The 19716-nt window shown below is 36.9% G+C and overlaps 1 protein-coding gene across 1 annotated transcript; it reads left to right on the top strand.

Annotated features, from left to right (window-relative positions):
* The first annotated feature begins 9820 nt into the window (after positions 1-9820).
* Positions 9821-18632, top strand: LOC104238088 (malate dehydrogenase, glyoxysomal-like). The gene is made up of 9 exons (XM_009792365.2): positions 9821-10118; positions 13554-13769; positions 15551-15865; positions 16702-16791; positions 16877-16960; positions 17710-17745; positions 17851-17940; positions 18068-18162; positions 18267-18632. The coding sequence occupies exons 1-9, from the start codon at positions 10041-10043 to the stop codon at positions 18337-18339; spliced, it is 1077 nt and encodes a 358-aa protein (XP_009790667.1). The 5' UTR covers positions 9821-10040; the 3' UTR covers positions 18340-18632.
* The last annotated feature ends 1084 nt before the right edge of the window (positions 18633-19716 follow it).

Below are 19716 nucleotides of genomic sequence, written 5' to 3' on the forward strand. Positions count from 1 at the left end.
GTGTGGATTAGATTCTACTCATTTCCTTAGTTGCCTCAGATTTCAAAAGGCATCTTAACCCAATTACAACATTTGCCATCTTGCTTAATGATATGACAATTAAGAAATGCATGCAATTTAATTAGTTACAAGAGGAGCACTCACTTAATTTTACTCAATTCACTTCTAAGAAATAACTTCTCTCATCTGTCTCGTCAATTGGATAATGTCAACATCAAACTATTCCTGATACACCATTTATATAACATACCTGAATCAAAAAGGGAGACAATAAATATCAAAATTCTTTAGCGAAACTGTGAAGATTGACAGTATCCTCATCCTTTTGCCATTTCAGTGGGAGTTAGGACTTCTAATATTGTTGATTCTTTCTTTCATACCTATTTCTTACCTTCAGATTTAGTTAAAAAAAATGGTAGAAGCTTTTTCTGTTTAGTTTTTTGTGGAACTATGTATAAAAACAGGAAGAACTTGAAGAGATGCCTCAACTTCACACCCTATTTATCTACTTGCAATCCTTACGTTAGAGATTTCTTTTTAATGCATCATTAAATATATCAATGATGACTGACCTTTTTTCAATTTCTCAGATTCTTCGTATTTTGAACATAGTGAATTAATTGGTTAATCAATACAGTGGTTTATGAAATAATACAGTTTCTATAAGGCATAAAAGTCCAGTAGAAGAGAAGCTTGGTTAACGTACCCATTCAAGAAGGAATCATTTAATGTTCATTATGTTATCAATCTCAACTCTTCAAATTATTACAGGTTGAGATTCACAAAAAGAAGCTTGGTTAATGTATTCATTTATGAAGCAATAACTTAGTTTTCTAAAACGTACCTCAATATTTCAAGGCTAGTTTTTTCTATTATTGGAGAAGATGAAGGATAAAATTGTCATCCAACTTTCTATGAATATTTTAGTAAATCAACTTTACCTAAAAGTCCTCACACTTATAATATAGTATGATATATATATAAGAGACCTGGGTTAAGAAGGAGACGAGAGAGGTGTAGACAATTCAGCAATTAAGTGATCACAATTCAAAATGATAGTAATACTATAAGATTTAACCATGCCGCGATTAACAGTGTGAAATAAGAATAAGAATGATTTTTTTTTAAAACGACACAATGCTTGGATGGTGAAAACTTAGCCAGAAAGTTTTTAGGACGTTGGAGAGTGGGAAGGGTGGCTTTTTATGGTGGTCTCATTCAACTCATCAATTATCATAATTCTATTACTATTGACCAAACCCAATTACGCGTCAGCTGACCATCCAATTCTTCTCTTTTCTCCACCAAAAAAGTATAAAGTGAATTAAACCATCATTTCCATACGGATTTCACCTATTTCCACCTGACCTCTTCTTCTTTACTTCCCTGTCCTTTTTCAGTACATATTATATTTTCTTTTAGTATCTCTCTATACAGACAAACATCTTGTTGAATTCTTACTATGCAATTACCTCGGGAAGCTAATGGTTCAAAATTAAAATTTATACATTTCCTAATATTTCTTCCTCAATGTGTGTGTGAGCGAGGGAGAGAGCAAAGCACTTGTTGTGCTCGATCTAAAATGATGCATTCATTCATTTTGTTGAGACTTGCTGTCTCTTGGATATAAATAGCTCTCCTTCGTTTATACCTGAAAAATTGTTTTCACACAGCAACAACTTCTAATGTCTCACTGACCTCAAATAGCGGAATTACTAATTTGGACACATTTTGTTATTTCCCCTCTATAATGGGACTCGCTTACACAATCCAATAAATTTGTGTCCGCTAAACGTTGTCACCCCTAAACTCATAAATGCCGTATATATATAGCATAGAATGGTTCAAGGGGTAAAAGCTAATGGGTACAATATTTTACATGGTGTTATTCGATCCAAATTAGACAAATATTACAATTCTATTAAGCTGGAAAATAGAAAGATTCTTTTGCAGAACATGCAATATTATTCATGCGAGAAGGCTCCTGAAAATACATGCGGTAAATAACATTAAAAAATCACATGCAAGGTGCATTAGCTAGCAATCGATGAGTTACTAATTATATTGCACTAATGATTCAATTATATACAGCATGGAAAATGATACGGAAACTCGAAGAAGCGAGGAATTAAATGTTAATCGGGGATGCATCGGAGAAATTTCACTTTTGCACCGTGTATATACAGACGAGACAGGGTTCGGAGGAATCGGAGTGGATCCGCAATGCCGAATTGATCAATTATGAGTTCGCCAGTTAGCAGAATTAGTGTAACTGAGTCGATCTAGGTTGAAACAGTATACATGACTTTATACATTGTTTAAGATTTAATTTCTTAACTCCTAATACACAATGTTTAAATTTCGAATTCTCTAGCGAAGGGATCGATGGAGTTGGTGCCTTAGTCGTGAATGACTTCCAACACCTAAAGACAACATCATCAATTGCTTCTTTTGAACAGTCTCAAACCTCTCGCGCGTAATGGAAATTCCCTTTTTCTGTTACGCTGTTTTCAGTCTTATAAACATGAAAAAGCAAAACAAGAGGAGGAAAAGAAGAAAAGGGCAAACGAGAAGTTGCATACGTTTATTAGGAACATGCACAAATTATATTATACACTCCTATTATTTTACTAAAATACTGAAATCTAATTTTCAAATGGGCCTAAAGACATATTCATTTTCGAGAAAATGGCATAGTATAACAACGTGTTTACCCTTAAAATCGGATAACAATTGAATTTATACGCGGTTTTAAGGATACGTGATACAACTTAATACAAATTGAAAAAACAGATTAATACTGAAATTAATTATAAGAAAATAAATGTAAACCACACAAATTGAACAGTCTTATTGAAGTTTGATCACTCTCGAGCCAAGAAGTGCTTCAATCAATGTCAGAACAGAATAACAAGATAATAAGAACTAGAAATAACAATGTATTGCTCTTGGGTGCTTATTACAATGTGTATTACAAATAATCAGACCCCCTTTATATAGTAGGAGAGTACTACTTTAGATACAATTCTACAAAAGGTAGGACAGCTGGGAGCTGGAGGTTTTTGTCTTCATGTTCGCATGGTCTACTCTGCATTCGCGAAGGTTTGGTCCGGTTATGCATTGCGTTCGCGAGGACTGTTCTACAAACGTGAATGATAGTTTCAGCTGAGTTTGTGCTTCGCGAACGCGAGGCTTCTTCTGAGGGTACCCCTGGAGCAGTGTATAAAGTACTCTATTTCGAAGGTCTTGGTCATTTTATCATATTTTGAGTTATGGAGCTTGGATTTGGGAGATTTTGGAGGTGATTTTCACCACATGGATTGGGGTAAGTATTTTCTACTTGGTTTTAATTATATTTTGCGATTTCATCTTCGATTTTGGCATTTGATTGATGATTTCCAAAGAGAAATTGAGTATTTTTGTCTAAACTTTTCTAAATTGATTATTTTAGATTTAAACATCGATTGAGAGCCAAATTTGAGTGAAATTAGTATGGTTGGACTCGTATTCGAATGAGTTTTCGGAATTTGTGAGTTTTGTCGAGTTCTAAGGTGCGATCCAGGGTTTGAATTTTTGGTTGACTTTGAGTAATTGATTAAAGATTCGATCTTTATCGTTTGGGTTTATATTCCATGGCATTATTTGATTTTATGAGTTGCTTTTGGCTAGTTTTGAGTCGTTCGGAGGTTGATTTGCGAGATGATGTTTCTAGAGTATCGGTTGGCTTGCTCGGTATTTGATTTTGCTTGCTTAAGGTAAGTAACATATCTAAATTTGGATTTGAGGGTAAATATCCCTGAGAACTATGATAATTGAGATGGGTTGGGGTGATGCACGTGTTAGGTGATAGGCACAGGTGTGTACACCGAGGTATTTATGATCCAGGTAGTTTTTAGGCTATTGTATCCCTTGTTTTGCTATCATGCTTCCTTGATATCATGTTTTCTCCATTCATGTGACTACATGGGATACTATTCATGCTAGAAAACATGCCTAGGCTACCTGCTCAATTGTTTGAGACATGATAGGGCTATTTTCGCCATGTTGAGCTATTTACCTTAGTCGTAGTCACATTGTACAGTCATGATAGTTACATCTGCATGTTATATCTCTATCTCTGCGCACTTTTGATATGATGTTGCACATGTTATTGGTGTCGTTGTATGCGACACGCGTTTGAACTATATTTGAGGCATATTGTGATATTCCGTGTTACATTGTTGGATTGTGTTTCTGTGTGATGTTTGCATATTGAGACTTGAACGGATTGATGACTGATGTGGGCCATGGAGTCATATTGATATGAATATAGGGATCAGATTGCACGCCTCAACGGTTATATTAATATTGAGGTGACGCGTATGCCAGGCCCCACATTGGGCTAAGTAGTACTAATTTGAGGCTACACGTACGCCAGACCCCACTATTTGGGCTATGTGATTATGATTAGCGTTTAGGTAGGATCAAACCCCTCCGGAGTTTGACATGCCAGCAATTAGTGCACGCACAGTGTTATAGACACGAGCTCGATGATCAGCAATTATTCCATGCACTCGTAGAGTGCTAAGTGTGATTATTATGATGGATCCATGGTGGTACTGTTGATTTGACATATGTTTATTGTGTGTTCAAGTGGGGAATTTGATCTAGGCACCTGGAGTGTACTAAGATTGTGTGTACTTGATGATTTCGTTGTGAGGCTGAGCTCTTGACATGTATATTTGACATATGGGCATAGAGATATATATTCCTCATGTTAGACAGTGATATGACATTTGATTACTTGACATGTAAGCGTAGAGATGTACATTTCTCATGCTAGGTAGTGATATGACATTTGATAACTTGACATGTATATTTGGCATGTAGGCATAGAGATGCATTTTTCATATGCTAACTAGTAAATAAAAAGTCTTATCTGATGTTGTAATTGGGAAAAACACAGTCCTTTGGATAAACTCATGTTTAATTGATTTCATTGGTAAGATTTAGACTTGTATTGTTATACTTGAGAAGTATGTCTACTTTTTTATATTTGTGAATGAGTTAAACATTATATCTCTTGAGTTATACTTTTATTGCCTTCACTATACTATTATGAATTGATATTGGGTATTGGTGAGAGACATTAACATTCTTCTGAGCTCGTCAATACTTTTCAATTAAGGTTAGGCTTGTTACTTATTGAGTAAATGGGGTCGGTTGTACTCATACTACACTTCTGCACCTCGCGTGTAGATCTTGGAGCTAATGCTACTGTGTATGGCGGGAGCTGGCATTGAAGATGTACCTACTTTTCGGATGTAGCTGGCACTTGTTCTTGTTTTTGTTTTGTTTAGGTATATTTCAAACAGATGATATATTTATTTCATGCCAACTTTGTAAATTCTAAGTCTTAGAAGCTCATTATTTGTACCACCAGTCCTTGGGTTATTGTATAAAAGTTTAGATAATTCTTCATTGATTTCTTATAAATCTCATTTGGATTGTATTGACTGTTAGTTGGCTTACCTAGCGGGTTGGGTTAGGTGCCATCATAGCTAGTTAGAATTAGGGGCGTGACAAGTTGGTATCAGAGCTCTAGTTTCATATGTTCTATGAGCCATGCGCAAGTATCTAGTAGAGTCTTATGGATCGGTATGATGACGTCCATATCTATCTTCGAGAGGCTATGGGAATGTAGGATAAACTTCCCATCTTTCTTTCCTTATCGTGCGGCATGGTTAGGTGACCGTGGGAAACGAACATCTTCTGTTTGTTCGGTTGGGGCCGATGGGGAGCTAGCAATTGGTGATGTTATGGTTGGTATAGAGGTTGAAGTTGGAAGAACGTCAAAGGTAGAACTTCTCTAGCCGGAAGTAGCAATGAGAGCTCGTTAACGAGACTTTGTGTTTTCGACTCTTTCCATTTCCGTGAAGAGCATTTGAAGTTCTCCCAGTTGAGGTGATAGAAGCTCTCTCGGCCGAACATCTGGTTGAACTGATGAAGATATTTTTCTTCTTTGAATAGAAACTGTTTCATCATCGGTTTCTTGTTCATCAAGGACCACTATGGTCGGTCCAGTTGGAGCTTCTTTTGTTGAAGTTTTCTCCCGAGTCTCAGCCGTAGAGGTACCTCTTCTTTTTGGTTTCTTATCCTTGGGCTGGGGACTCCGGGAGGAGGCACCTTCACCGAAAGTAAGAGCGGCTTCACGAGCCCTCTTCTGGTTAAGATCTTGCAATTGTTGTTGGGCCTCCTCTGGATCATCGGAGACCTCAACAACGGGGCAAATAATAGATCCTTTCAGAAGGCCTGTGTATTGCAAAAAGAAGTCAACAAATCGGTTCTAAGTCATGTTGAAAATTAAAAGAAGTAAAGAAGAACTTTTACTTACCATGGTTTTGGCTTTCTAATTGAATCTAGGGGCAATTTCCTTCCACCTATGGGAGTTCTATGCGAAAATGCCTAGAATTTTCTATACCCATTGGGACATGTTCTGTACCGATGGTGGTTCCCAACGGGTAGCTGAAGTAAGAAAAACAAAGTTAGCAAAGGAGGGAATTTTATTCAACAAAATAAAGAAAAAGATGTTTGAAAACTTACGAGTAAAATTCCAAGATTTAGGAATGGCAGGGGATGTCGCCGAAAGAATGTCTCTGGTAGTAATGACAACGAACCGCTCTATCCATCCACGATTGTTATCATCGTCGATGCTGGTAACGATGGCATGGTGGCCACGTTTGCTGCGTTTAATCACACATTCACGAAAATACTTCGGGGATTAGAGGTTGATCAAATGTGCGAGAGTAAGCAGCCTCGGAGAATAGTTTTCGAAGGCAAGCCACCGTACGCTATATTGATGGACTCACCTGAGCCAAGTAGATTTGGTAGCAGTGGAAAAATTCTAAAATTATGTGATCAATTTCTTGGCTTAATTTTAAAGTAAAAGGAATGTATAAACATATATGAACCCTAGTTTACTAAAGGTGACACTTTCCACCTTATTGGGGCAAATATTCCGATGCTATTCCAGTTGCAATCTTTCTTTATGACGGGAATGCTACCATGATGAATGGAAGAAGGATACCTGCGGATAGACCAATTTCTATCATTATGGGGGTTAGTAGTTTCCTTTTGAACTTGAAAGTTCGATTGGGAGTTAAGTTGAAGAGGTATGATGGTGTTAACGGTAGGAGGGTCGGATTCAACATCGACTTCCTTCGTTTTGTTCTTTTTAGGGCCACCACCAATGAGAAGGCAAGTAATAGCGGTAGTAGAAGACATGATGATAAGAAATTTGAGTAATGAGATTTTACTGAGAAAGAAGGGTTTCACAGTAGGGCTCTAAGAAAATTCGAAGAAGAAGAAGAACTTCTAAAAGTGAATGGTAACAGTGATGAGTAGTGGAGAAATTTATAGACGACAAAATTCATGGTCATGATTACCTTAAAAACTGGCGAGAATATTTGCCGAACCAAGGGATAATACGTATTCGGCTCATTAAATGCAAAGAGACGTGCGTCCTTTCAACTGTCAGAAACCGTTCAGGAACTTTCCTGCCAAGAAAAAGGGTCTTATCTACTTCCCGATAATATAAAATTTTGTCACCGGAAAGTACGAGGACTATCTATATATGGGGTAAAATTGATTTGCAACAGGTGGATGAACGATGGATGATACGTGGAACTAAAACAGATAAGATATGAGTCAACAAGTAGTTGGCACCGGATACAAAGATATGATTGATGCTTAATAAATTCCGAAGACATTGAAACCGAGAACGAAGATTTGAAAGGAAGACATCGGTTGAAAAAGATAGCATTCATTGAGCTGTTGTTGCAAAGAATCTATGTATTAATGTTCAACTCATTATGCAGTTATCAAGAGGGGTTTTATTCACATTAAAGAAGAACATGATTTGGGGATGTTGTTTTCTTGAATAGAAATAAGGGAATTTGTATCTATTGTTGGACATGAAAAATTATCTGTACACAAAAGCTAAAATCTGCTCTTATTCTATAGAATTACTCTCTATCTTTTGTCTTTGATATTGTTCTTAAAAACTGCTTTTGGAGAAGCTAAGTCCAGAACCAAGCTTGTATTTTTTTTAAAAGTTATTTTAACGATCTTTTTTCTGTCTTTACTTAATTTATATTCTTGGATCAAATTAATTCACGTATCTATAAATCACATTACAAATTCAACTGTATCGTTTTACTGGCAAACATTTATGTGATCAAATTTTTTTAATCGAGAAGTATAAGTTTATGGACTGAGATCTTATACACTAAAAAAGGATAAATCATCCAGATTCGGAATTTGCTTGCTATTTCCAAGAATTATTAATTCTTTATCATAAGAAATTGTTATTTTTAGGAATTTTTACCTCATATAGCAAATGTTGATACCTTATTTAGTTTAAATAAATACCCTTTTAAAAAATTATATTCCATATCTATATTTTAATTTTTATAGCCAAATATCTATTTATGATTACCTCCTACCCTTAAGCCATAAAATACTCTTTGTATTATTTTTCTCTCTCATTCTTTCAGATTTTTGCCGCTTTTTTCTCCCCTTTTTCTTCCTTGTTATTTCCTTGTACGCCACCAAAAACCTATAAGCTTTCTCCTTCTTCTTGCTTTCTACTTTCAGAAAATCAGAAAAGCCCCAAATTCAAAAAATGGTATCTTTCGCAGAGGCACCACCGACGAACAAAGCAGCAGGGGCAAAGATCTTCAAGACCAACTGTGCTCCAAATTTTGAGAGTTTTGAGTCAGAATCGCGGCCCTCTTGACGAGACGATATTAGGTTTGTTCTTGAACAAAGACGACAAAGTTTGGGCTGAGCAGCTTGAAAGAGTTGAGGGTTTTTGCTCGACGGCGGATTCGCCGGAAATTAGGGTTTGTTCTTGAACAAAGACGACGGAGTTTGGGGCTGAGCAACTTGATTTTTTGTTAATATATTTCAATGTATTTTCAACCTATCACGCTGTATTTTCATGTATTTCATTGTATTCGTTATCTTTTTTTCATTGTAATTCAATGTATTTCGCTATATTCCATGTATTTCATTGTATTCACTATCTTATTTTATTGTATTTCAATGTATCCCGTTGTATTCTATGTATTTCATTATATTCACTGTCTTGCTATATGCCATGAATGTATTCATATGTTTTTTTAATTAATGTAATTTATGTATTCAGATGTATTATATATTTTTTCTGAATATTGTTATGTTTTTTGGGTATTTTTCTGTTGAGAATCTTTTTTATAACTGGAAATACAAATTTTGTGTGTTATAATTGAGTTTGTTGAGTTATATTAGGAGTCTATTATGGTAATTGATTCACTTTCCGTTTAAAAACAGTGTAATCCCCTGTTTCACGCCATGAATACAGTCGAATACAATAATTTGTCCAGCTGTAATCCCATATTTCACGCCATGAATACAGTCGAATACAACAACTGATTAGCTAGACTTCCTTGATTCACGCCTATTTTTTCTACTGTATTCAAGGGTACAATAGCTTAAATACATCTAATACATCTTATAACAACAGAAAATATATCTACAATTCGTAATATAGCAAATGATATCTATAAATAGCTAATTACCACTAAAAGATAGTAATTTATGAAAATTTAACTTATTTTTATTGTTAAATTGGATATGATAAGATCCAGCGAGGAAGAACAAGTTAATAATGACTCACTCTATTAAAATAAACAACAGTACATAAATTAAAATAGAGCGAGTCGATATGGTACCAGCCCGAACCCATTACCACAAACGATTCACCGGAGGATAAACCTTTAGGCAGGCTGGGGCTGGGCTCAGAAATAAATCCAATGTCACGCATCTCAATGAAGCGTGTCGTCATCATTCGGTTTCATCTCAACCACCTTCTCTTTTCTGCACTACTTATAAATCAAATCAGCACGCATTAATTCATTCTTTCTCTGGGAAACAAAATTCAATTACTTACCTTGATTTCTACTACCTCTCTTTCTCATCATAATTCAAACACACAAATTCTCAAGCCCAAGTCTTAGAATATGCAGAACGGTGCAGAGACCTATCGACGAATGGCCACCATCTCAGCTCACCTTAACCCCTCTCCTTCTTCTCATCAGGTTTCTATTTCTCTTAATTCTCTTCCCTTTCCTATTCTATTTTTGCATTCCTTTAGATATTAATCAATTACTAGTAGTAGTAGTAGTAATGTCGAGGCGGATCCAACAATTTAAATAGCAAAATACCATTGAATTCGTTCTTACTTTAACTTACTCTTCTCTACTTTTCTTATTTTAAGAAAAAAGGATTCTGACTCGTACCAAATGTACCCTCACAAGTTTGTGGTGGTAAACATGTCATGAAAAAAATTTAAAGTTCATAGTTTTCAAATAAAAGAAAGTGTCATTTTTTTATATAAAAATTAAAAGGAAAGAAGGCCATATAAATTAGAATCGCGGGAATGTAAGTTTATATTTTTTTTAACCGTCACGATCCGAATTGCCCCCCTCGGAACCGTGATGGCGCCTAACATTGAACCCGCTAGGCAAGCCAATATTATTGATTATTCACCCTTTAAACCTTTATATTTAACAATTTATCAAATTAATGCAAGTATTCAGCGGAATTAGAAGTGCGGAAGAACAGAATTTAACATTTAAGCTAATACCAATACAAATCCATAATAATAATCCACCCAGAACTGGTGTCATAATCTCACGGACTATCTAAGAATACTACAAATAGGGTTTGAACAAAGAAAATACATGTTTGTCTCTAAAATAGAAAAAAACAGAAAGAAACAAGATAGAAAGGGGACGTCAAGGCCTGCGGACTACCTCGAGTCTCCGATGGACTGAAGGCAGTAACCCTTAGCTAAGGTCCGCATGCTCCAGCACTGGGATCTGCCTAAAAGAGTGCAGAGTGTAGTATTAGTACAACCGACCCCATGTACTGTGTAAGTGTCGAGCCTAACCTCGGCGAAGTAGTGACGAGGTTAGGACACAACAAACAACATAACCTACAGTTAAACAGTATCTAGCAGAATAACAATAATAGAAGCAATTCAAAAGTAACGGGGAGGGGTAACATGCTCTGGGGGAATACCGACATAAAGAATCACAGTAATAACGGAATGAAACAATTAAGGCACTTGATCCGATAACAACAAGAAATCATAACAAACTGGCAATAAGTGCACAACATCACCCTTCGTGCTTTTACTCTCAATCCTCACCCTGCAATCAATAATGAAAATGTGCACGACATCACACTTCGTGCTTTATCTCTCGTCCTCACCATATAAATATTAGAAATGTGCACGACATCACCCTTCGTGCTTTATCTCTCTTCCTCACCATATGCATCAATATCAATGTAAATGTATACGGCATCACCCTTCGTGCTTTATCACTCTTTCCTCACCATATGCATAAGTATGAATGTGCACGGCATCACCCTTCGTACGTTATCACTCTTTCCTCACCCAAATAATAGCAACAACATACATCCCGGCAAGGGAATCAACAATAAGAATTAAATACGTCCTGGCAAGGGAATCGACTATAACCAAACTTGTATCAACAATTAACTTCATAAATGAACTTCAACTGGAGCCAATGCTCAACAATAAACAAATACTAAGAAGATAATCATAAGTCTTGCTCAACATGGATAATCAACAATTTAGGCATTTGTAGTACTTATTAAGAAACACATCGATTACAATTTAAGACTCATGGGCATGCTTGACACCAACGTATGGATACTCGTCATCACACCTATACGTCGTACACTACACTAGCACATAGCAAATAAGGCACAACACTTATTCCCTCGAGTTATACCAAACACTTACCTCGACCTTCCACGGCCAAACTCAAGCCTCAAACACCGCTTTTCCTTTTGATTCCACTTCCAATTCAATTGTATCTAGTCAATATTAACTTATTAACATTAATAAATGCTAAAGAATTCAACTCCAATGATTAATTATAGGTTTTCTATCATCTTCCCCAAAAAGTAAAAAATCGATCCCGGGCCCCTAGGTCAAAACTCGAGGTTCGGGCCAAAACCCGACCACCCATTCGTCCACGAGCCCAAATATGCAATTATTTTCTAAATCCGACCCCAAAACGAGGTCTAAATTCCAATTATTCAAAAAACCCTATCTCTACCCAAATTCCCAATTTCTACCATAAAGATTCTTGATTTTTGATTTAAAAGTGATGAAAAACATTGGGTAATTGAAAGAGTAGAGTTTAGAATTGATTACCAACACTTTGGGTGTAAACTTTGGTGAAGAAAATCGTCTCTAGGGCTTGGTAGTTCAAAAAATAGGAAGAAAAGGGTTCTGCCCGTTTTTAAAATTGACTTTAAATAGCTGGGCAGGCCTTAATCGCGTTCGCGTGGGCCTGCCCGCGTTTGCATAGAGTACCGGCCCAGTGTCCTACGCGTTTGCGCTGAAGGGCCCGCGTTCGCGGAGCTTTAGCTCCTCAGGCCTTCGCGTTCGTGGTTGCAAGGCCGCGTTCACATAGAGTAATGGGCTCCCCTCCCCCAGGCCCAACTACACTTCGCGTTCGCGGAGGGGAGGGTGCGTTCGTGAAGTACAAAACGACCCTTAACTATTTTACTCTACGCGTTTGCGACTGGGGTAACGCGAACGCGGTGAACAAATTATCTGAACAACAGTAAGAGCAAAAACCAGCAACTTTTTCTAAGTCTAAAACACCCCGAAGCGTATTCGAAACTAACCCGAGTCCTCGGGGCTCCAAACCATACATGCATACTAACCTAAAAATATCATACGGACTTACTTGTGCGATCAAATCGCCAAAATAACGCTTAAAACTACAAGTTTAGCATCAAAATCAAAGAAAAATCTCAAGAACTCTTAAAGTTCCATTTTCACAACCGAGGGTCCGATTCACGTCATATGAATTTCGTTTCCTACCAAATTTTACAGGCACAACTTAAATACCATATTAGACCTGTACTGGGGTCCGGAACCAAAATATGGGCCCGATACTATCAAATTCAAATATCTTTAAATTTTCAAAAACTCTTATAATTTCAGTTAAACAATTTTCTTCAAAAATTCATTTCTCGGGCTTGGGATCTCGGAATTCATTTCCAGGCATATGCCCAAGTCTCATATTTGTATACGGACCCTCCGGGACCATCAAATCACGGGTCCGGGTCCGTTTACCCAAAATGTTGATCGAAGTCAACTTAAATTCAATTTTAAAGGCAAAATTAGCATTTCCCTCAAATTTTGACATAAAAGCGTTCCGGATATACGCCCGGACTGCGCACTCAATTCGAGGTGAGACAAGAGGAGGTTTTCAAGACCTCGGAACACAGAATTGACTTTTAAAACAAGTGATGACCTTTTGGGTCATCACATTAACACATCTTCTACTTAGGTGATCTCTATGATGCTTTCTTGATTTATTTACTACTAATTCTATGTATGTTTTTGCACTCGGAGTTTTCAATAATTCATACATACTGATTTTGTTGTGTGTTTAACAACATACGTGCATTTGGGGCTCAAGATGGAGGGAGGTGTGGGTTTGAGCCGAGCTAATTGCAGGGCGAAAGGGGGTTCTCCAGGATTCAAAGTCGCGATCTTGGGTGCTGCAGGAGGTATTGGTCAGCCACTTGCTATGCTTATGAAAACGAATCCACTGGTTTCAGTTCTGCATCTTTATGATGTTGCCAATACTCCTGGTGTAACTGCTGACATTAGCCACATGGACACTGGTGCCGTGGTAATTTCTCTCCCTATTCGCCTTCTTTTTGTAAAAAGGAAATGCTGGATGTTTAAGCATATACTAGTATACATTATCATTATTATTTTATTTTCAATAAATGTGAACTTTACTGTGAAGTGAAGAATTAGAGTAGTTAAAGAAATAGAGTTGTCAAAAGAGATGATAGCAGAATTGATGACAAAGATTATATAACTATTGTAATTGCGTTAATACTTGTTGCGTGCATAGAGAAATCCTAGTATCTATGAGATACATGTGAAGCAGTTTGAATATAATGACAGTTGAAGGAAATGGAATGATTCAAAGGAATTGAAGAACAAAATGGATGGAGTGAGATTAGACAGGATTGTGGTGCCGAAATTTTGATAATTCAAATGTTTAGGCTCAATCTTCCAAAAGAATGACATGGTAGATGAAGATATAGCACATAGAATAAAAATATGATGACTGAAATGGAGATTGCTGTTTTAGTGTTATGCGATAGGAAGATACATATAGACATAAAGTAAAATGTAAGTCTTATAGTGCAGTTAAGAGATTAGCAATGTTATCGCAAGTGAATGTGGGGCTTACTAAGGCCCAACATATCCACAAGATGAATTCGTAGAAATGCGGTTGTTACAATGGATGTATGATTAATTGATTATACAAGGTTGGACAAAATCACAGATGATCATATCTCAGCAAAGGGTGCAATTTAGCATGGAGTATAATGGACAAAAAGAGAGGTGTTCTCCTTTATAAAAACAAAAAGAGACGTGGTCTCTTAAGATTTTTTGTATGTTATACGTAGATCTCCAGATGCACCGGTTCAGAGGTGCAATAATATGACGGAAGACGGTAAAAGGACATGAGGTAGACCTAAAATCATGCAGAGGGAACTGGTCCAAAAAAAGACATACAATCTTTTAGAAGCGAATAGTAGACTCTATTAAGAAATAAAACATATGAAAGTACAAGGATTCATATAGGCGGTACGGACTAGTTGGAACAAATGGCTGGTTAATGGTAAGGTTTACACTCACAGTAGATCCTTTGTTTGTCAGCAATCTTTTTGCTATGGTAAAAGACTTATATTTGTGTTGGAAAGTAGGGAGATTTGAACTTTTAGTTTTAGAGAACTCCTACTTTGCATTAAAAGCCAAACAATTTAGAACGCAATGTACCTAAATTCAGCACGATGAACAGGAAGTTTATATAGCCAATCTCCACTAATTTGGGATAGAGGCTTGTTTATAAAACTTGTGGGATAAAGGCGTAGTTGATTGACTGGTTCTTAAGCCTTACCAGCCTATTGCATTAACCAGAACCGTCCTTTCAAAGTCTTCTGGGGTAGAATATCTGAAATTTGCTAAAAAGTTTTTGGCTTCCAGGCGGGAACCAATAAAGTGATTTCTGAATCAACCAAAATATATGGTGAAAAATCAAATAATCTGCTGAGATGTTAGAAGAAAGAGGAAACTAACATAGTAAACAGGAAATTGATTGGATGACAAAACATCTGAATGGTTAAATTGATGCTAGTATGCCAATAAAAGGCGCGTTAGCTCGTGATGTGTTTGTCCCCAATGGCTGTCTTCGGGCATGTAGACCCAAACTCAAGCCAAGGCGAACCCCAATGTCGCCCTTTACAACACTGTTCTGCAATGGAAGTCTCGATGCTTGCTTATGTCTGAGATATATCCCATACTGTAATGTTGTGTTCTTTTCTAGCTATGACATTGACCAGAGATGTTATTATGTCTTTAAACAATTAACTTGAGTTTGTTGATTTCCAGGTACGTGGTTTTCTAGGGCCTCAACAATTGGAAGATGCTCTCACTGGCATGGACCTTGTAATAATCCCTGCTGGTGTTCCTAGAAAACCAGGCATGACACGAGATGATCTTTTCAACATCAATGCAGGAATTGTGAGGACTTTATGTGAAGGAATTGCCAAGTGCTGTCCTAAGGCCATTGTTAACATAATTAGTAATCCTGTTAACTCTACAGTACCAATTGCTGCAGAGGTTTTCAAGAAGGCTGGCACCTTTGATCCGAGGAGACTGTTGGGCGTGACAATGCTTGATATTGTCAGAGCCAATACATTTGTGGTATGCATAGCTTTCTAAACTGTTTCTTTTGTGATTTTTCCTCCTACATCCGTTTCAACAGAGCATCTACTCAATGCTTAAAAAGCTAGAAGCCAATACCGAACCAATCATTAGCAGATTATCTGTGCTTTCTTGACTGCCAATTTGGGCAAAAAATGCTAGAACCATGTTATCAGCCCATCCAGAAAATGGTTTTTGATCTGTCTCAAAATGATGTCCAAATTCCTGAATGAAAAAACCATCCGCTATTCATTATCTCTTGGATATCTTACTTGCTCAAATGTTAATGGGCACCGTTCTTTATTCTTTTATCAAACTTATCGAAAAGTCAATTTTTTTTATATATTTTAGACCAATTATTCTCGAAAATACATTGTTATTTCACCGCTACTCGTAATATCTGTGTTAGGCGAAACCTATAAAATTTTGGTGAACTACTATTGTTACTGTATGGAGTACAACTTATCTGAACCAAGTTCATTTTAAAAATCTAGTAGCACGTTGTACTGTTTCTTTTTATGCTTCACGGACCTGTTGCATTTTGACCTTTTGTACAAGAATAAACAGACTACAAGGACTCGGAGGTAATGTAGTATATTCCGGCTCTGAGACTCATCTATCAGGCATCTGATGTGAGAGAGTGTGTGTGTATGAATATATATATACCTTAATCTTGCTGAAGTCTGAACATTATATTGGTACTGTCTCAAGAATATTCGCAAAAATGACATCGATGGTTGTGTGCAACTGTGCATGCCAACTGAACACTCTTTCAGTTGTGGTTTGGTATCTAGTGTTGATTATCTGCCTGATCTAATCTGTTTCATGTCATGAAGGCTGAAGTTTTGGGGCTTGATCCTAGGGAAGTGGATGTTCCAGTTGTGGGGGGTCATGCTGGCGTTACAATTCTACCTCTTCTTTCCCAGGTTTGGCAAACTTTGTTCAAACTGATTTGACCTGGTTCAGGGGATCTTAGTAGAAATTCTTTTTGACTTGTCTTATGTGATTCAGGTTAAACCTCCTTGTTCTTTTACGCCAGAGGAAACTGAATATTTAACATCTCGTATACAAAATGGGGGAACTGAAGTTGTTGAGGTAAGATGAAATTGAAGACTTGTTAAATTAGTCTTTTTGTTTATTAAAGTGAAATTTTGTTGTGCTTGGTTGGCACCACTGCTCTTTTATTTGTCATAAACCTTATGGCATAATGTTTTTGTTATTTATATTGACTTACCATAGACTAGCTACTGGCAGAGGCTTGTTTGACTTCAGATCTTCATTGAAAACTTGTGCTGATCTTCTGGCAGGCAGAGGGTACTATTTCCCGTAATATTCCATATTAATTGTTAGCCTATCGTCTCTGAAACCATATTTTTACCCATGTTGTCTTCCCTGACAAAATCAGTTATTGATAAATTTCACCCTCTCTAAGAATGTTCAGGCATATGTTTCCTGACATTGCATTTTTAGATGTCACAATCACAACCTAGATGAGTTTCAACCCTTTCTCTGAAATGATTTCATTACTCTCCCTTCCTCCTCTTACAGAATTATATTGATACAGTGCAGTCCTTATCTTTCACGTCTAATATGCAGTTGTCCTGGCCAGCATCGTGCATCAACTCCATTGCCATAAGCAGCAGTCTCTCTCATAAATTGCTTTTTCTGTCTTTCTTCATCTTCCTACCTTTTCCTTGCTACTCTCCTCTTGTAAACAAGGAAAATATCCGGATGGTATCGGTCATGGTTTATTTGGCTGTGATAGCACCACAAATTACTGACTAAGCTAACTCTATTGGTGGAATTCATCTGTTGCTGAATGGACATGGTACTCTATTTTGCAGGCAAAAGCTGGTGCTGGTTCGGCAACTCTCTCTATGGTTAGAGCAACTTTGCACGCTTTATTTCATTTTCCCTTGTATTACAGTTGACAGTTCATATCATCCACAGCGATGCCGAATCATAAGTTTGTCCTGACATTACAGGCATATGCTGCGGTTAAATTTGCCGACGCATGTTTGCATGGATTGAGAGGAGATGCTGGCATTGTAGAATGTGCCTTTGTGTCTTCTCAGGCATGTATATTAGACCTTCTGCTAAATTTTCTCTACAGCATTTATTTGTTTACACCTCATGACATTGTTCTGGATACAGAAACCTCGGGTTTTCATGACAGTTAGTAATGGTTAATCATCTTTCTAGGTGACTGAACTTCCATTTTTCGCATCAAAAGTACGGCTTGGCCGCAACGGAGTTGAAGAAATATACCCCCTTGGTCCCCTAAATGAATACGAGAGGTTAGTATTCTGATCAATTACCTCTTGAAATACTGCCATGTTCATTATGATGTTATTTAGTGAAAACACTGGTCACATTTTTCTCAATTTACTGAATTTTGCAGGTCTGGGCTTGAGAAGGCAAAGAAAGAGCTGGCAACAAGTATTCAGAAGGGTGTCAACTTTGTAAAGAAATGAGCAGACAGCTACATGACTTCCAAAAGATGCTTTTATGTGGCTATATATCTCAAATCCGCAGTTCCAGAAAATAAGAGTAGTTTCTTTCTTGTATTAAAGGGCAAATCCTGTTCTAATTTTCTATAGATTGATGCCTTGGTGCAGAAAATAAATGTACTATTTGGTCATCTAAAATAACAACAGTCCCCAGTGCATGTTGGACTTGCAAAGTATTACATCCTTTGAAGCAAGGGCTTGTTATGGACTTTTTGACAGTATGGATATTTAAAGGGCTTGGAGTATCTTTTGTCTTATTTGTCGAAATATTATCCTCATTACAAAACCATAGTACCACATTTCAGCACTCTTTCCTGTTAGTTTTAGTATTATAATAATTTTCTCGACAAAAGGTAGTTAGTAATGCACATTGTCTTTGTATAATGCACTTTTAATCCTACTAAACAGATTTAAAGGGTAGTCGGACCGGGGAAACGGCTGCACAAACATAAGGGGTGTGATGTAGACAACCTACTAAACAGATGTGATATCCCGATTTTGATAAAGTTGTTACAGCAAAGAACATAAGACACTAATATGCAGTATAGTTCAAAGCTATCAGCTACCCATTTTATTCCAGAATTGAAAGTGCATATAGTGGCCAACAAGCAGTGTACTGAAAAGATAAAAATAATCTGAACTAACACATCAGATATTATTATATTTTCTAGTTTCAGACTTGTTAGTTGAAATAAGAAATTCGAAAGGCAACACTTTCTGTTAAAGCCAACAAATACTGAAGTCTAATTTGAGCAATTTCTAATCATCCTTCATAATATATTGTTGCATTATTTCATCGAAAAAGAAGCTAGCAACCACCGAGCCACGCTTAAGTATAATTCTGATTTGAGCGCATGCTTTGACGGAAAAAGAGCGAGTTACTAAAACCTATTCTTCTTCTCAAAAGATCAAACTCAACGAGGTTGTCCTGCATTTGATACGCACCAATAACAATTCCTTGTCCCCAATCTCGAGTACGCCGTTCGACAAAGGCTAAACATATCACATCCTCATTAACTTTTACCAATGAGTTCGCTCCAGTAATTCTCCAATTCACATTTTTCTTGTGGAGAGCGACATTAATTTCAGGAGCATTGAAGCCAAGGCGTGATATGCCAATATCTCTTGAGTCAAAGCAAGTTGTAAAAGGTTCTACTGGAGGGACAGATCTAACCTCTTTTGGCATCTCATTAACAAAGGCTTTTGTTATGGCATTATAAATAGAAGGTAACAATATAGTATAAGGTACAGCCGTGCTAATACTCGTGCCAAATCCATTTTTCAATGAGAGTAACGTTTTATTTAGTGGCACATTTTTACCATTGATGCCAATGGATGAAA

This window comes from Nicotiana sylvestris, chromosome 2, assembly GCF_000393655.2.
Source record: "Nicotiana sylvestris chromosome 2, ASM39365v2, whole genome shotgun sequence".
NCBI lineage: Eukaryota > Viridiplantae > Streptophyta > Magnoliopsida > Solanales > Solanaceae > Nicotiana > Nicotiana sylvestris.